The sequence below is a fragment of the Idiotropiscis lumnitzeri genome, chromosome 17 (assembly GCF_059441095.1).
Source record: "Idiotropiscis lumnitzeri isolate Australia: NSW breed Sydney's pygmy pipehorse chromosome 17, RoL_Ilum_1.0, whole genome shotgun sequence".
In the NCBI taxonomy this organism is placed as follows: domain Eukaryota; kingdom Metazoa; phylum Chordata; class Actinopteri; order Syngnathiformes; family Syngnathidae; genus Idiotropiscis; species Idiotropiscis lumnitzeri.
This window is the reverse complement of record NC_142407.1, coordinates 16,422,038-16,437,712: the sequence shown is the minus strand read 5'-3', so window position 1 is coordinate 16,437,712 and position 15,675 is coordinate 16,422,038. Positions and strand designations below refer to the sequence as shown.

At 43.4% G+C, this 15,675-nt stretch overlaps 2 protein-coding genes across 2 annotated transcripts; one reads left to right on the top strand and one right to left on the bottom strand.

The window, feature by feature from the left end:
- The first annotated feature begins 480 nt into the window (after positions 1–480).
- bckdk (branched chain keto acid dehydrogenase kinase) lies at positions 481–7,449 on the top strand. Its single transcript, XM_088280306.1, has 11 exons — positions 481–904; positions 2,555–2,623; positions 2,701–2,811; positions 3,874–3,921; positions 4,356–4,475; positions 4,571–4,669; positions 4,773–4,846; positions 5,087–5,215; positions 5,307–5,396; positions 5,458–5,613; positions 6,286–7,449. The coding sequence occupies exons 1-11, from the start codon at positions 665–667 to the stop codon at positions 6,428–6,430; spliced, it is 1,281 nt and encodes a 426-aa protein (XP_088136432.1). The 5' UTR covers positions 481–664; the 3' UTR covers positions 6,431–7,449.
- Positions 7,450–9,117: 1,668 nt separating this feature from the next.
- Positions 9,118–15,201, bottom strand: orai2 (ORAI calcium release-activated calcium modulator 2). Its single transcript, XM_088279990.1, has 4 exons — positions 15,131–15,201; positions 14,852–15,043; positions 13,592–13,846; positions 9,118–12,140 (listed from the first exon to the last, which is right to left on the bottom strand). The coding sequence occupies exons 3-4, from the start codon at positions 13,835–13,837 to the stop codon at positions 11,598–11,600; spliced, it is 789 nt and encodes a 262-aa protein (XP_088136116.1). The 5' UTR covers positions 13,838–13,846; positions 14,852–15,043; positions 15,131–15,201; the 3' UTR covers positions 9,118–11,597.
- Positions 15,202–15,675: the final 474 nt, after the last annotated feature.

The window sequence follows — 15,675 nt, the reverse complement described above, 5'->3', positions numbered from 1 at the left end:
TTGTGTTGAATGAATACAAGTTATTGTCTTTATTTGGGTGCGTGACCACAAAATAACAACAAATAGAAATAGTACACTTTCGTGCTCCCACTACACTTTACAACAGCGCTGGAGATTTTTTCTTAAAATGTTACAATTTCAGATACGAAAATATAACAAGGGGGGCTTTAATATGTATTATTAGCATTTGTGGCGAAATATGTTTCTCTGTGACTATCTTTAATGATATTTCACAATGACGTCACTCTCCAATCTAATCTCGAAGTCTTGTTTTCCTTTGTATCCTTTTACTTGAGTGTTTAATATTTCCGCTGCTATGTTATCGCTCTTGAAAATAGTCTTGTACTGGGAAATGTTTACCAGCTCCTCTTCCATTTTGTTTGCGCGAGCTTGCCTGGACGTAAGCCCCGCCCCCCAACGTCCTGACTGGCCCGCTGATTGGCTCCGCTGTCTCCTACTAAAAAACCCTCCTTTCCTCCTCTCACTCTCACGGGAGGCCACTACTTGCCCTCCATGCCCCAGTACCCCCTCGGTACTGTGACCAAAGCGTACGTGCCTTTGTGCACAGTGGCAGCCGCGACCCCCTGATGGCCTCATAGCAGGCCTGGCCGAACTCCCCCTCTCTCCGTACGGGAACAGGGCCCCTCCGGGACTCGCCGCGGAGATGCTGAGCGGTGCCGCCGGCCGGGCCAGGCCGAGGCTAGGCAGCCTCCTCCTGGCGCCCGCTACCACAATGCCACCACTACTACCAGCACCACTAGCGCCGGCGTTGATGTCAAACGCGGGGGGCCGCCGACTGAGGTCCACGTCCTCCCTGCAGGGCTTCTCCGAACTGGCCCGAGAGCGCTCCAAGACGGTGACGTCTTTTTACAACCAGTCGGCCATTGACGTCTCCGCGGAGAAGGTGAGGAAAGGATGATGTTATGTTAAAGTGTTTGTGTAGCTAGCCAGCGGTGGCAGCGACGCTAACGGCTAGCTGGAAGTCAGCTGCGTTCACTGACGGTCTTTTTTTAAATGACATTTTCTTCTTCGGTCGTTCAACTCAAGCTGTCATATCACAGCTGAATAAAACGAATTAACCAATCTTAACCATTTTAATCTTCCTCTCATGTGCCACCGAGTAATGTCATATTTTTGTTCATCATGGCGTTGATCCAATCAATCAAATGGCGGCGGTGGGGCAAACTTAAGCTCTCACGCTCGACTTTTCACATTCAATAACATACTTTTTCCATTAAATGTGTTCCTTTTTTGTCAATTGGGTTTTCTCTGAAGTTGTTTTCTGTAGACTAGTTTTTCTTTTATTAAATATGTTTTTTTTTTGTCGAATAACTCGGACACTTAGAGGAGGATGAAGCGCCCGGGTGACATTGAGCGTGACCGATTTTTTAACCAGGGTCCTGAACGCAGCAGGATGTTTTTCTGCCTCTTCCCACGAGGAGTTCAAGATTTCAATCTTTTGTCCCACTAAACAACAACTTGCTCGCCATATTTTATTACTCTTAGCATGATTGTATTTCAGCTACTTTCTGTTTCAAAACTAGAGTAATTGACACCCCTAAAAAGGTTGACCTTTTCCTATAGAAGCCAGTACAAAACCCCATTTCTTTCTTGAAACTACTCCCCAACTCACATCAAAATGCAAACTGGTGACAAAGCACTGCCTTCGTCTAAATGAATTCAGCAATTCAATTCAAAATAGCTCCTTGGAACCAAGGTGCCACAAAATGGTGGGACAGCTAAATGAAGCTCCACATTTGACTTTAACAAAGTTCCTTGCCCAAAGCAGAGTAATACTTGTATACTTTTGTCTGAGCGCAAACAAGAGTTGAGTTTACCCGAGGAATTATGGCAAAGCAATGAATAGGTGAAGGCAGCATAAGGAATTATCATGCTGGCAGTGTGCTTTTTGCCCAGAGGTGGTTAATGTTCAAGTAAAGCTTAACATATTCACTGGTTGACAAATCCAAACATCAAATGTGCGTAATTCACAAAGCCCGATTAACTTAAAAAAAAAAGGCTCAAGAGCGTCTGTCTTCAAACTGCTGCTTTTGTGTGCATTCCAGTTGTGTGCACATTCCAAGGAGTTGTTTTGTTTCAGCACCAGTGTTAAAGCAGCTCGAGTAGGCACGTGAGTCCGGAAAGCGAGGACATTTAGAAAAAAAAGAAAAAGTTTTTGTTTGCTGTGGTGGTGCCAGAATTTCCAGATGTCTATAAATCAACTGTTGCCTTCTAGTGCGCAGCCCTCACATTTTTCTCTCTGAGCAAAACGCACAATAGTTATTCATTAAAGTGCATTTGCAGCCCTGAGAAACTTGCCATATTGTGTAGAGTTGCGTTTTCCCAACTTTTGAGTCTCGGCACACATTTTACATTCGAAAAATGTCACCATATATTTATTCAATAAAATGTTGAATCAACTATACACCGTTCCATCGCATTGCAACAACTTGCATTTCTGTCCGTCTGCTTCATCGACATCGCATGGAAATGATAATATATTTTTTTTCATTTGTTACAAGTCATCAACGGTGTGATGTTGATTGCATTGCAGGCCTCGGTGCGACTCACCTTAGCCACTTTGCTGTATGCCGGCAAGTCGCCAGACGGACACCACATCTTGGTAAGTACTCCCGTCTCCCAACACACACACACGCACACGTGTGCTTCCCTTTCAAACGGTTTTGTCTGATTTCCCAGAGCAGCGCCAAGTACCTGCACAAGGAGCTCCCGGTGCGCATCGCCCACCGCATCAAGGGCTTCCGCAGCCTCCCCTTCATCATCGGGTGTAATCCCACCATCCTGCAAGTGGTAAGAGAAGACAAACACGCGCACGTGCCCGCACCTGACAGTGTCGTTTTGATTTGCTTCTTGTCATTTTGATGACGACCTCTGGCAAGCGCGCCACGAGGCGTTGCGTTTTGGGAGTGGGGGCTTTATTGGGTCACCATATTTCAAATTGTTGTTTGATTCAATGTAGTAGATTGCACTTTTCAAATTGCAAAGACTGCAATATGGGGAAAAAGCCATAAAACTTTGTTTTCTGATTTACGTTTACAGCGCAACGTTGATGAATCAAACTAATTGGAGTAACGGTCTTTCATCTCCATTCATGGTGCATTTATTTGCCTTTAGTTTTGCGTAAGCCTAACCTAACCTTTATGTATAATAAAGCTTCTATTCTTGATAGACATGCAGATTATTTTATTGCTCGTTTGTTAAAAAATACATTGTAATGGGACCTTGAAAAAATAATCGCACGTGAAATCACAATCACATTATGGAGGGGAAAAAATGGAATTTTGCTTATTTTTCTAAATGTTTTTTAGTTTATTTCAAAATGGATTTAGTTAAATGTAAAATAAATATGAACACAATGTTCTAAAAGAAACAAAATGTAAACCGCTGTGACGTGTTGGGTTGATTGCATGCCATGAACACGATCAAAAACGCTTTTTACAGCCAATCCCAGATGGGATGATTGTGATTCACGTGTAGATCAATCAAATCTTTTTTTTTTTTTCGAGCAAAAGGTCATCAGCCAACTCACAATTTTCCCCTCATAAGCAACTTGTGGCCTCTGCCTCTTTTCTTTTCTTTTTTCTCTCTCCCTCATTGAACTTTCCCCTACATTCTTTCTTCCCTCAGCACAAAACACTTCGCAGCTGCCTCACACTAAACAGTCAGTTCAGTCAACAAGTGACATACTTTTTGGATGGGATTTGTTTTTCGTAGTAGAAGAGGAAGAAATTTCTTGGAAGTTTAGTCGCGTGCCGGTGACAAAATGTGCTGGGAAGATCCCGCGAGGCCCACTGAGGGGCTTTCTGCTCACAATAATGAAGCCGCTTCTTACTCTCGTTTCTCTTCTTCCAGCATGAGCTCTACATCAGAGCATACCACATGCTCATCGACTTCCCCCCTGTGAGTAACATAAACACACACACACACACTGTAAACGTACACGGGGGCAGGTCAAGTTCAAGTTCCTCATAGGATGTGATTACTGTCAAAAGGATTTAAAGGCTTCTTGGTTCCTTTTTCACTCAAGAGCCTCAAAAGCAGAGCTGGAAGTGAAGAGACACTTTTCCCCACCTTTAGCTTTTGCCGCAGTCAATTTGATGACGTCAGCATCCGGCGTGGCAAATTAGACACGGTAGTTGCCAAACGTTGCGTCTCGGGGTTCGCTCCAGCATCGAGACGTCACTTTTGTTTTTCCAATCGGAGCTGCGTGGAATCGTATCAAAGCAAAAATGGTATCGTTAAATTGCATTGCTAATGATAGAAATCCCAAAAGAATGAATTGAAAGTGTGTGCGTCAACATGCGTGAGTGAAAGTCGTGACATGATCGTCGCAGATCAAGGATCAGGACGCGGAGGCTCGCTTCTGCAAGCTGGTGCAGCAGCTTCTGGACGACCACAAGGACGTGGTCACCATGTTGGCTCAGGGATTCAGGGAGTGTCGCAAGCACACGCAAGTAAGACCCACAAACACTTTGCCCTTATTATTATTATTAATATTGGTATTATTTTGTTGTTGTTGTAAGCCATCTTTTCTTCTCATTCATTCCAGGATGAGACCATACTTCGCAGTTTCCTGGACACCACACTTTGCTCTCGTCTGGGAATACGAATGTTGGCCACGCACCACCTTGCCCTGCACGAAGACAACGTAAGTCTTTTTGTTTGTCCGCCCCAGCCATCTCCTTAGATCGTTTCTGTCTCTCCATTTTTCTGTCTGCCTACTTCCTCCCCGATTGCTCTCGTGCTTGCAGGCCGACTTTGTGGGCATCATCTGCAGACGTTTGTCCCCCAAGAAGATCATCGAGAAGTGGGTGGACTTTGCCAGGTGAGTGCCTCTGATTGGTTGCTCACTTTGATTGACAGCAAAAGAGAAAACTGTTTGCTTTGAGTCACCTGCAGCTGATCAGCGCACACCCGCAGAAGATAAACTTTCCGCGGGTTATCATTTCGTATTGGTGCCGTGTCAGCATATCGCTTTGTCCTCGTCCACCTCCCTCTTTGTTTGCGTTAGCCAAGTACACGTGTGGGGAGAGTAGCTCCTCATGTTGTGTGTGTGTGTGCGCAGGCGTCTATGCGAGCATCAGTACGGCAACTCTCCCAGAGTTCGCATCAATGGCCACGTGGCGGCGCGCTTCCCCTTCATCCCGCTGCCGCTCGACTACATCCTGCCCGAGCTGCTCAAGAATGCCATGAGGTGCGCGCATTAAGAAAGCAATCAAATGACACTCAGTCCACCTGAAGCCGCGTCTCGGCGCTCCGTCACACATGCTTTGCGTCGTCATCAGGGCCACCATGGAGAGCCACTTGGACACGCCCTACAACGTCCCCGACGTGGTGGTCACCATTGCCAACAACGACACCGACTTTGTCATCAGGTCAGTCGCCTCTCGCCGATTGCCCGACCGCCGAGACGCGACCTTACTTTTCTGCGTGCAGGATTTCGGATCGCGGCGGCGGCATCCCGCACATGATCATCGACAAGGTGACGGATTACCACTTTAGCACGGCCGAGGAGAGCGCGCAGGATCCTCGTATGAACAACTTGTTCAACAACATCACCAACAGCGGCAACCATTCCGGCCCCATGCACGGGTAACCACCAAAACTCATTTTCAGCCACAAACGGTTCGGAAAAATGCAATGAATGGACTTGAGGCGGTGATTCTTCTGCAGATCGGGATCACCGCGAGTCTAAAAATAATCTAGATTCAGTATCGGGTTTTTTTTCATGCTCTAGAAGCGATGATTCACATTTTTACTCTTTTCTATGGGGTTGTAAAAATCTAAAAGAATTAAATGAAGCTGGACTATCAAAACCGATCATTTTGATGCGTCGGCATTTATAAAGTAATTATTTGATAGTCATTTTAGAAGATAATTACATTATATTCCCATGGAGAATCATCATTTTCTTTTAGGATCCCAAAAAGTATGCTTATTTTTACTTAAAAAAAACAACAACAATCAAACAAAAACTCCCCACTACATCTCAATAAAATTTGCTTACGTTTATTGATGCCTGACCCAAGTTGAAAACCCTCATTTGAAACCCTATCCCTATGCACGCACCTGATGTTAGCAAAAAAGTCAAACGTGTGAAAATCAGTTGCGAATTGAGCAAGTTCTCATATTGAGATTGTTTCAGTACGTTTTTTTTTTTTGACACAGCTACGATGTTGCTACGTAAGCATGTCGAGGTGGTGGGCCGCTACAGCGTGCTGACAACTCATTTTCAATTCCGATTTTTTATTTTTGTGGTTTCAGGTTTGGTTTCGGGCTGCCGACGTCACGGGCGTACGCCGAGTACCTCGGTGGATCACTGTCCATCCAGTCCATGCAGGGCATCGGCACCGACGTCTACCTGCGTCTGCGCCACATCGACGGCAAGGGCGAAAGCTTCCGCGTGTGACTTTTCGCGCCTTCAAGATTCCCGCAATTCTTTCCTCCTCTGTTTTTAGCCACCAATTTTTTTTTTTTTGCCTTAGACGGATTATAAGCTATGTTAGCTCTCAAGTTGAGGACTTGACTCATGCTTTTTTTTTTTGCAGCCCGTTTATGAAATAGATTATCGGGACAAACTGTGCATGATCGCCACGATGGCCAAAAAAAGTTTACTGGTAATCAAGACACTCCAGGAAGAAAGAAAGAAAGATGAAGATCAATTCAGTGGCCATTAAAAAAAAACAAAAAAAAATGTTTTGACTGCTAGATTTTTGGGGTGGTGGGACAGCATTTTGCCTTTGTCACCACAATGTTACTTGTTTGGGTTTTTTTCTGCTGCCTTCGTTGCTTTCCGTACTGTAATTTTTGCTATGTTAGCATAGCACAACTGCAGAAGTATTTTTGTCTTGTACTTTTTTGGTTTTAATTAAACTTGCTTTCAAGATGTTTTTGTACAACAACACATCGGCTGGGCTAACAGCGGCTGGATTTGGATGAGTTCTGTTGCTGGTGTACAATCTTCAGTTCAGTTGATTTAAGTCTTTGTTTTTTATTTTGCAGCTCAACGGGCGTGTCTCATTTGTCATCATTGTTCCATTAACTTTTTGTGCTAAACACCACTTTTAAGTGGTTTTGAGCTGGTGGTTGACACTTTTTATGGTTTGAACAGATCTTGTGTGTAAATATGTAGTTAGAATGCATGTGAGATGAGAACAGCTCACAAATGAATTGGAAGAAAGGCGAGTGCCCCATCTGCTGGTTGAAAGAAGAAACACCACCCGACTGAAAAAAACATTTTGTAGTGCATCCATTTAGTTTTTAAGTCTTCTAGTAGTTCGACTTTGTGTACATTTTGTTCCATGGAGAATTAAGGATTCATAATGACAACAAAACGAAGCATTTCCAGCAGAAAGATGATTCATGACTATTTGTTATTTTAATGACCTATGACCTCTTGGGTTCTCCACAGTAAAGATTTTCATTGGGCCTCTGACTCGTTATCATTTTTAAATTTGTTAAAATGCGTTTGAAATGAATACAACTACAATTTTGCCCATTGACGTTCTTTCATTTGGGCTTAAATGTATTACAAATAGCAATGTTTCAAAGAAGAAAAACGTTTAATAATGGTTAATTCAGCAGCTACTTTTTAGTTATTAAAAATAGAAAATCATAGAAATGACAACAGTTACAGATAGGCTCAGAAGTTTAAATTGTGACACAAACAAAATTAGCATCAAAGTGATTTGTCAATTTGACTCGTAGGAAAAAACTCAAAATAATATAATGTTTTTAGTGACGTTAATATTACCTTGCAGGTCACAGATGATGTAGTGGTACACTCGCCTGAGTTGTGTGCGGGCAGCTTGGGTTCAGTTCCCACTCAGTGACGGTGTCTATGTCTACCTTGTGACTGGCTGGCGACCAGTTCAGGGTGTGGTGCGCCTTTCGCCCGTAGTCAGCTGGGATAGGCTCCAGCACCCTACCGCGAGGATAAGCGGTGTGGAGAATGACAATATTTCCTTGCTTTCATTGTGACATCATTACAAATCATGGACATGTTTAGTGAAACTGTTTGTTAATCAAGCTTTTTGCGGTCAATTAGTGATGGTGAGATTAAGCTTCTTGAAGCATTGAGGCTTTCCATGCAATTGGTGTGACTCAAAGGTGGTTCAAGACCCTCTGGCACCACCAAGTGGACATAAAGTATATCGACACGCAAGGAAGAGGTTTTCTTGGGCAAAGTTTTGATTAGGATTGTACTCATTTTGACATGAAATTGACATGGAAAGGGCGGAGTAGAATGCACTAATTGAGTTTTTATTGTTGTGGATAAAAACATTTACTCACAAAAAGTTTTATCTCGTTCATTTTTCTTCCAAAAACTTTTGCAACTGCGGCTCAGTCTGTTTTTTCCCCATATCATCCATACATACCTGTCTGGTAGGGAGAATATAGGTAGGGTTGAAAGCAGCAAAAAGTCTACTGAACGCCCTGTCCTCTACAATATAGAAGAATAGGGAATCTTGTAGGACCATGTCAACCAAACTTGTGTTGGAAAAACAGATCGATTAGTATAGTAGCTCCTATGAGAATCGAATGCACATCTCTGTGGACGTCAAACAAAGGCCTATACCACTGTCCCACCACGAGCTTGTAGTTCTCCATTCTCAACGTTGATTCATTGTCGCAATTTGACAGTATGTGATTAAGGCTGAAGGGCGCTGGATTTTATTGAAGCAGGTGCAACTGGCAGTGCAACATTTGATATGGTACTCAGACAGGTAGTTGCGAATCCAAATCAACCGACAAAACAGTAAAACTGTCACGTGGTACGGCCGGTTTCGAGGCTTCGAACGTCATCACCTACGTCACTCGAGCGTTTTCTCGGTTGCGCGCTTCAAATACTCGCTCCCAATTTACTCGGTACAGCATCGGAGTCTCGACCCAGAGGACACGTCACTACGATCAATATTGGCAAAGGAGACGCTCAACCCTTGCGGCGTCAGACAACGACAATATGAGACACGAGCCACGCTTTTATCGGGGTCGCATGAATGGTTAGAAGGAGGGCATTTAATTGAAAGGCGCGAAGTGCTACATGTTGGAAGCAGACGTGCACGCAGTCGGATGGAATGTGACACTGCAAACAAAGTCAGTACAAGGACGTTTTAATGAGCACAATTTACGCTTCATTTCTATCAAATAAAAACATGTTGAACCTTAAAAAAAAGAGCTAAGTGTAAACAGGACAGTGTTGATCACAGTAACACGTTCAAAGTTCGAAGGTCGATTTCGGAGTTTCGAACAGTCGCTAGGTGACTTGTAATAACACTTAGCACCGAAGGGGGCGCTGTATGCTAAATGAGTCACCCGACAACAACGTGGTAATTTTCTTAGCTGGCACTGGCCGTCCGTCAGACTCGAATTAGCTCATTAAGCAAAACGAGCAAAGGAATTTGGTATCTTCATAACTAGCGAAACAAGTTGGTGTCGTCTTAAAGGAAAAAAAAAAGTTGGTGTCGTTTGAGGTAACCAAGTTAACGACAAGGCTGATAGCAAAGAGAGTTAGCATGTTTTCTTACAATGAAGTTGAGATGTGTTAAACATTAAAACAAAATACAAACAAAATCATATTCAACCTATAGTTCATTGAATACACTACAAAGACAACAGATTTCATGTTCAAAGTAATAAACTTGGTTTGAGCAAATAATCATTCACTTCATTTAGGTGGCCCACAAAAACATGAACATTAAATATCTTGTGGATTTTATTCAATAAAGGTTGATTCTGATTTTCAAATCATTGGATTCTGATCTATTTATGTTTAACACAACAAACTGGCCTCTGAAACCTTTTGGTTTTGAGCTCGCCGTGCAAGAAGAGCTTATCGTTTAAAACAGCTTTAGAAGGTGTTGGGAGATTTGTTAAAGACGAAGGCAATGAAAAAGGCTTTTTAAAAAAAAAAAAAAAAAAACTTAAAACCGTGTAAGTGACCAAACTTGGCTTAAGACTTTTCCACAGTGAAATCATCACTCATGCAGCGGTGACGCACGTCACAGTCATTGATGGCAAACGCCACATTTGGTTTTGGTAGCATTTACATGCAAATATACAAATAAATGTAACATTTTATACACCTGCAACATTTGAGCTCAGATGTTGAAATAAATGTTTTCTTTGGGGTTTTTGCAGTAAAAGAAATACATTTTTATTGCACATGACAATTTCCGATCATGATTGTGATGAGCTGACTTGTGAGCGCATGCTACAAAATGTGCCGTCCACTGAAAAGCATCCATCTATTTTGGTTTGATTTGATCTGAACCTTGAAGAAAAAGCATTTTTGGTGTTTTGGTTTCTGCAAGACGTTTTCATCATCAAAAGGAAATGTCTATGAAGACGTGAGACGCCAGCAACTTTGCTTTATATATTAGACGACATTTTCAAACGTGTTCGTCACCTATGAATATCGGTCCATTTATCCGTTTAGACTTCATCTCAGATTTGCGGCTGACCCACAGACACTTGTCTGGAATACAAAAAGTATGAACACCACCAAACGGAGATGTGTGCTTTTCATGGGACGGAAACAAAAGGCCGAGTGGACGAGGTGCAACATGTGACACCATGGTTACCATAACAACAACATGGCACAAAGAACTCCGAGCGCTTTTGTTTCCCTCTATTTTGACGGCGCAGACAAATTGGACATTCGTTTGATGTCGATCTTTAAGTCCATGTACTTGCGGAAACGAGTTTGACAGCGGGCGAACTTGTCTTACGAGTGAGGAGAGCAAACTAATAAATGTAACAGCTACGTTGCATACTAAAAGTGCAAAATGAATGCTTCAAACAAAACGGATACCTTCGGCACAAAAGCTTACAGTAAGTTGAGGTTTAAAAATAAACGGAGATGAAGAAGGGTTGCAGATCTCCATGAATTTTCAACGTTAGAAAAGTTCAGCGGGAATAGACCGCAAACTTCCAAATTTCTACTAGTGCGGCGATGACGAGGCGTATACTAGTACATGGACCTTAAGGCATTGGCTCAAAGGATATCGAAGCGGTTTGTCAACCTTGAGCGGAAATAACATTTTGTCGCTGTCAGACGGAAACATCCCGTCCAAGTCGGGTCAATTTCATATTTTCTTTTCCCCCCCACAAATCAATACTACTGGGCTGTCCCCACGTCACTTGTTATTTTTAGCTTCTTAAACATTGTAAAAAGTCAGACGGCAGACTGTTGTGGACAGCAGACGCTATTTTAAATCAATGGATCAGCAAACTGGGAGTGTATTCAATTGGCGGTGAAACGTGACTTTGGGGTGTTCTACTGTTATGTTGATGTTGGAGAGCAACGGTGTAGGACGTAAAAGACCAGCTGGGACAACGCAGCGGTCGGAATCGCAGACATGACATTTTTCATTTTGGAGATGGAAGGATTCCGCCAAACCTTCAAATGGATATCAAGAACATGGACTAAATGCACAAACGTATCATTGAAGCTCAAAATGGACATAAAAAAAAAAAGGCAGAAGCGTACAGTAAGTTGACCTTTTTGAATAAATAGGAGTAACGCAGAAGGAAGCGGGTGGGCCGTTTACAAATGGGGGAGGGGCCAACATCTGTCACACGACCTGCAGCGCCCTCTCGTGGCCGTCCAGCTGCACCTTGATCTTGTGCAGCTCCTCGATCTCCTGATGGTGGCGCTCCGTCTTGTGGCGCACCAGCGAGCGGTAGAAGTGGACGGTGAACACCACGAAGACGACGCCCACGGGAACCATGATGATGGTGGACGCCAGCGCCGCCATCCAGCCGCTGTCCTGTGCGGCCGGAGGCGCCTTCGTGGCGACGGCGCCTCCGGAGTCCACGGGCAGGAACTTGATCCAGCAGAGGAGCACCACCTCGGCCAGGAAGAGCAGGATGCCCAGCGCGGTGGAGAAGCCCCACGCCAGCTCGATGTAGTAGTGCATGCGCTCGTGTGGCGACTCGCTGACCGAGTTGAGGTTGTGGATGTTGCTCACCGCCTCCACGTTGGGCAGGATGCACGTGCTGATGAGCAGCGCAAACAGGTGCACGGCCACCAGCACCGTGGTGCACACGCTGAACGCCACCAGCAGCACGCGCGGGTAACTGTACTGCATCTCCAGCTGCACCTCCACCATGGCCACCTCGCAACACACACACACACACACTCATTGTGGGCTTGCAACCAACGCAGCCACCTCCCAAAGACTCAAAATGGTCAGATTTGTATCTTTCATTTGGATTAGAGCTTTAACTAATGACTATTTGACTAATGTGGCGATAAGCGATCAAACATTTCTTTTCCACCCCTTCCTTCAGAAACGGTACACTATTTGAAATGTGCAGTACGGAAATTGCACATGAGTCGTGCCCTCGCATGCAAGCAATACTTTTTCCCGTACAAGCCATAGTTTGGACAATAAAACGAAAATTTACCGTTACCCTAATTGGAAACCCTTTGTCCAATTTATTTATTTTTTTAACAAAAACAAGCTTGAAGCCTTTTCTCGCCACTCACAGGTCATTTAAGCTTAATGCTAACCAACAAAACACCAGCGCACAACCCAAGTGTAGCGGCGTTATAACAGATAATTGAACACAAAGAGTGGGGAATCACGTCGATAGATAATATTCGCAGGCACGCCTATGCAAAGAACAACTAAGTTTTTCAAGTTAAGAATGTGGCCACAAAACAAATTAAACTTGTATCTCAAGGCACCACTGTTCACGTTTTCGGCCATTTAAAAGGCGCATTTGTTCAACACGTTTTTCTTGATTTCATTTCACATGAACAACAAATGATAAGTGACGGTGAGTGTTAGACAGTATTAATTCTTTCATTAAATCACATTTAAGATTTAGTGTACAGTGGACCTCCACTTTTTGCGGGGCGTCGAGACCAAGATTGAACACGAACATAAAATAAAATCTGCAAATAGCAGGAGTCACCCAGAAAGTGATGAGAAATGCCTATAATAATAATTTCAAATAAAAAGACCCATTTCAATTGGTTGACAAGCAAAATTACACCTGCTGGAACTGATCACATTTGGTGTCGGGTAACCGATCGATTCTTATTGCAGCGACGCGGAAATATGAACATTAAAAATATTGATTAACAATATAGGCTTTGCCAGCTCGAAACTGCATCTCCCACTCATTGTAATGCTTGTCCTTGAATGCAACTCTCAGGCCTGCCAATCAAAAGCATCATTTCAACCAATGACAAACATGCCATTGTGGGAACGAGACGTGCACGCTGAGGTGAAAGAGAACGCAGCCCATGTTGTTGGACGGCTTCAGTGGCAAAAAACAAGTCAGCGTTGTGACGGTGGGTCGAGCACACTTAGCACGATGATCACAACGACGTTATGTTCCACTTGTTCGAGGACCTTTCTGGATGCAGAAATTATTAGCAAGCTCGTGTTTCTCTCAAAGAACCTGTACAACGTTGCACTCAAGCCACGAACGCACGCAGTTTAAAAACGCAAATACGTGAATTGGCAAACGCCGAACTGCAAATATGGAGGGGTCCACTGTATTCCAGAAGGAAAGTCTTGTGACGTGATAGATGAAAAAATTGAAGGAAACTGACCATTGCGAAGCCAGAGAGCAGCGCGGAGGTCCTGCTGGAGGCCTTGAGCTTGGCCCTGCTCAGGTAGAGCTTCCTCCAGGAGAGGGCCTGCACCGAATGGTGGTTGGAGCTAACCAACTCCAGGTAGCTGCGCCGAACCCAGTCCCTGTAGTCCATGCCTCCGCCACCGGCGCTGCCGCCATCTGGAGCACGCTCTGACATGCCAGGGGCCGGCGAGCCCGAGGGCACGTTGAGCTCTCTGCTCATACTGCCTGACTGAGAAACCATTCATACAACACAATAACATTTGAGTATAACTTGGTACAGAGCTGCATTCGGAATTATCCATTCACATTCAGGAGTCGGGACAACAATTTCAGGCTTGATAAAGTTCAGCTGCTCCAGTATCGTTTCCCTGAACTCCCAAAGACTTTAAGTTTAACATTTTGGTTCAACTGTAAAAATAGGCTTAATGCATCAGCAGGTACTCCGATGAACTGTTTTGAGGTCACAAAAAATGGTGCAATGAACTACTTTTGTTCTCAAAGTTTTTATACCCTGTCAGAGTAGTTGGTGATAGACCACGCAAAACCGAGGACCGCCTGTATTTCTATTTCCATTCATTCCAATGGGGAAAACGGTTTTGAAATCCGACACAAACTACAGCTGATACAGCACACGCCACATTTGCAAAAAAACAAAAAAAAAAACAATCTAATGGCACAGAAGGTAGCTGAACTAACCTGAATGTTCCAAGTTCCAAAAATAAATACAACGGCAAGAATGCTAACATCGAACGTCTTCCGCGTTCGATATATAACTGAGAATATTAGCAAGTATTCATCATTTGATGAAATCACTGACGGTCCGTGGCAAGTAACACGACGAGCTTGTCGACTGACGAATGTTAAATTGTCGTCTCCCCCGAAAAATGTCATTATTTGTTGAGGGTTTTAGTCGTTGAGTACACTTTCTCAGCAGCCCGCCGGGCGGGCGGATATTTAAAACTCTGCTTAGTCAAAAGTAAGATCCGTTTACACACTTTTGCTAACGCCCCACTCCGTTACGATTACGCATTTATATCACGTTTAGACACGTTTCAAGAAAAAACAAGATTGCATAAGAACAGCTTCTCGACCGAGGCTTAGCACAAAAACAAAACAAACGAAAACTAGAGAGAAATCTCGAAGACTTCTTGCTAGCTAGCCAAGTTTATTAGTTAGCGCGAATCGAATCGAATTTCCCGAGTGAGACAATGAAATGTGACTTTATTTGACTGACCTGGGCGTCAAAGTGGCGTGACGGTGAGTGGCACAGCAGGATAACAACAAGAATCAATTCCACGCTGTACACACTTACTCTCCTCCTACGTTTATAGACATTCTCGGTGGGAACAGCTTCCGGGTTTCATTTGCAGATGCTTGACGACTTCTGGACTTCCGTCAAAAGCACTTCGAGTCCAGTCTTAATCGACTTTAAAAACAATTATGGGGAACATTTTATACACCAAGAACAACATTTTTATACAGTTCAAATGTTTTTTTTCACCAAATTACTCACGTAAAGACTTATTTTGTGCGATGCGGTTTCATTCCGATTTCATTGTAGAATAGACAGATTTCCGGCCGGACGGGCCTCCAAAATAAAAGCTTTTAATGTAGTATAATAAATATAAAAGTAAAAATAAAAGCTACAATACTTTTCGACTGAAAAGATGCGCGATCATTTACGACGGAATCACTGATTTTCACATTGTTGTTTTATATTTTTGGGCTCTAAATCTTCTCCATACAAATGTTTGATCATAATTTAAGCCACAGAGAACAGATGGCTAATTTAATTTTGCAGCGGACTGACAAAATAACATCTGTAATGGTTACTTCCTCTGGATATCGATATACATTTACATATACGTAAATATAACTACAAAAATTGTGGTTTTTACCCAATAGAATGATTTTGGACTTTGTTGTTAATTCATATTGGATCATATCCTGGTACTTTCATCCACATTGAGCTATTGTCATCTTTGGTTTCACCTGGCAGGATACTTTAGATTGCCTGTATAAGGTAATTCTGTCCAATAATTTTCTGTCTAGCAGGTG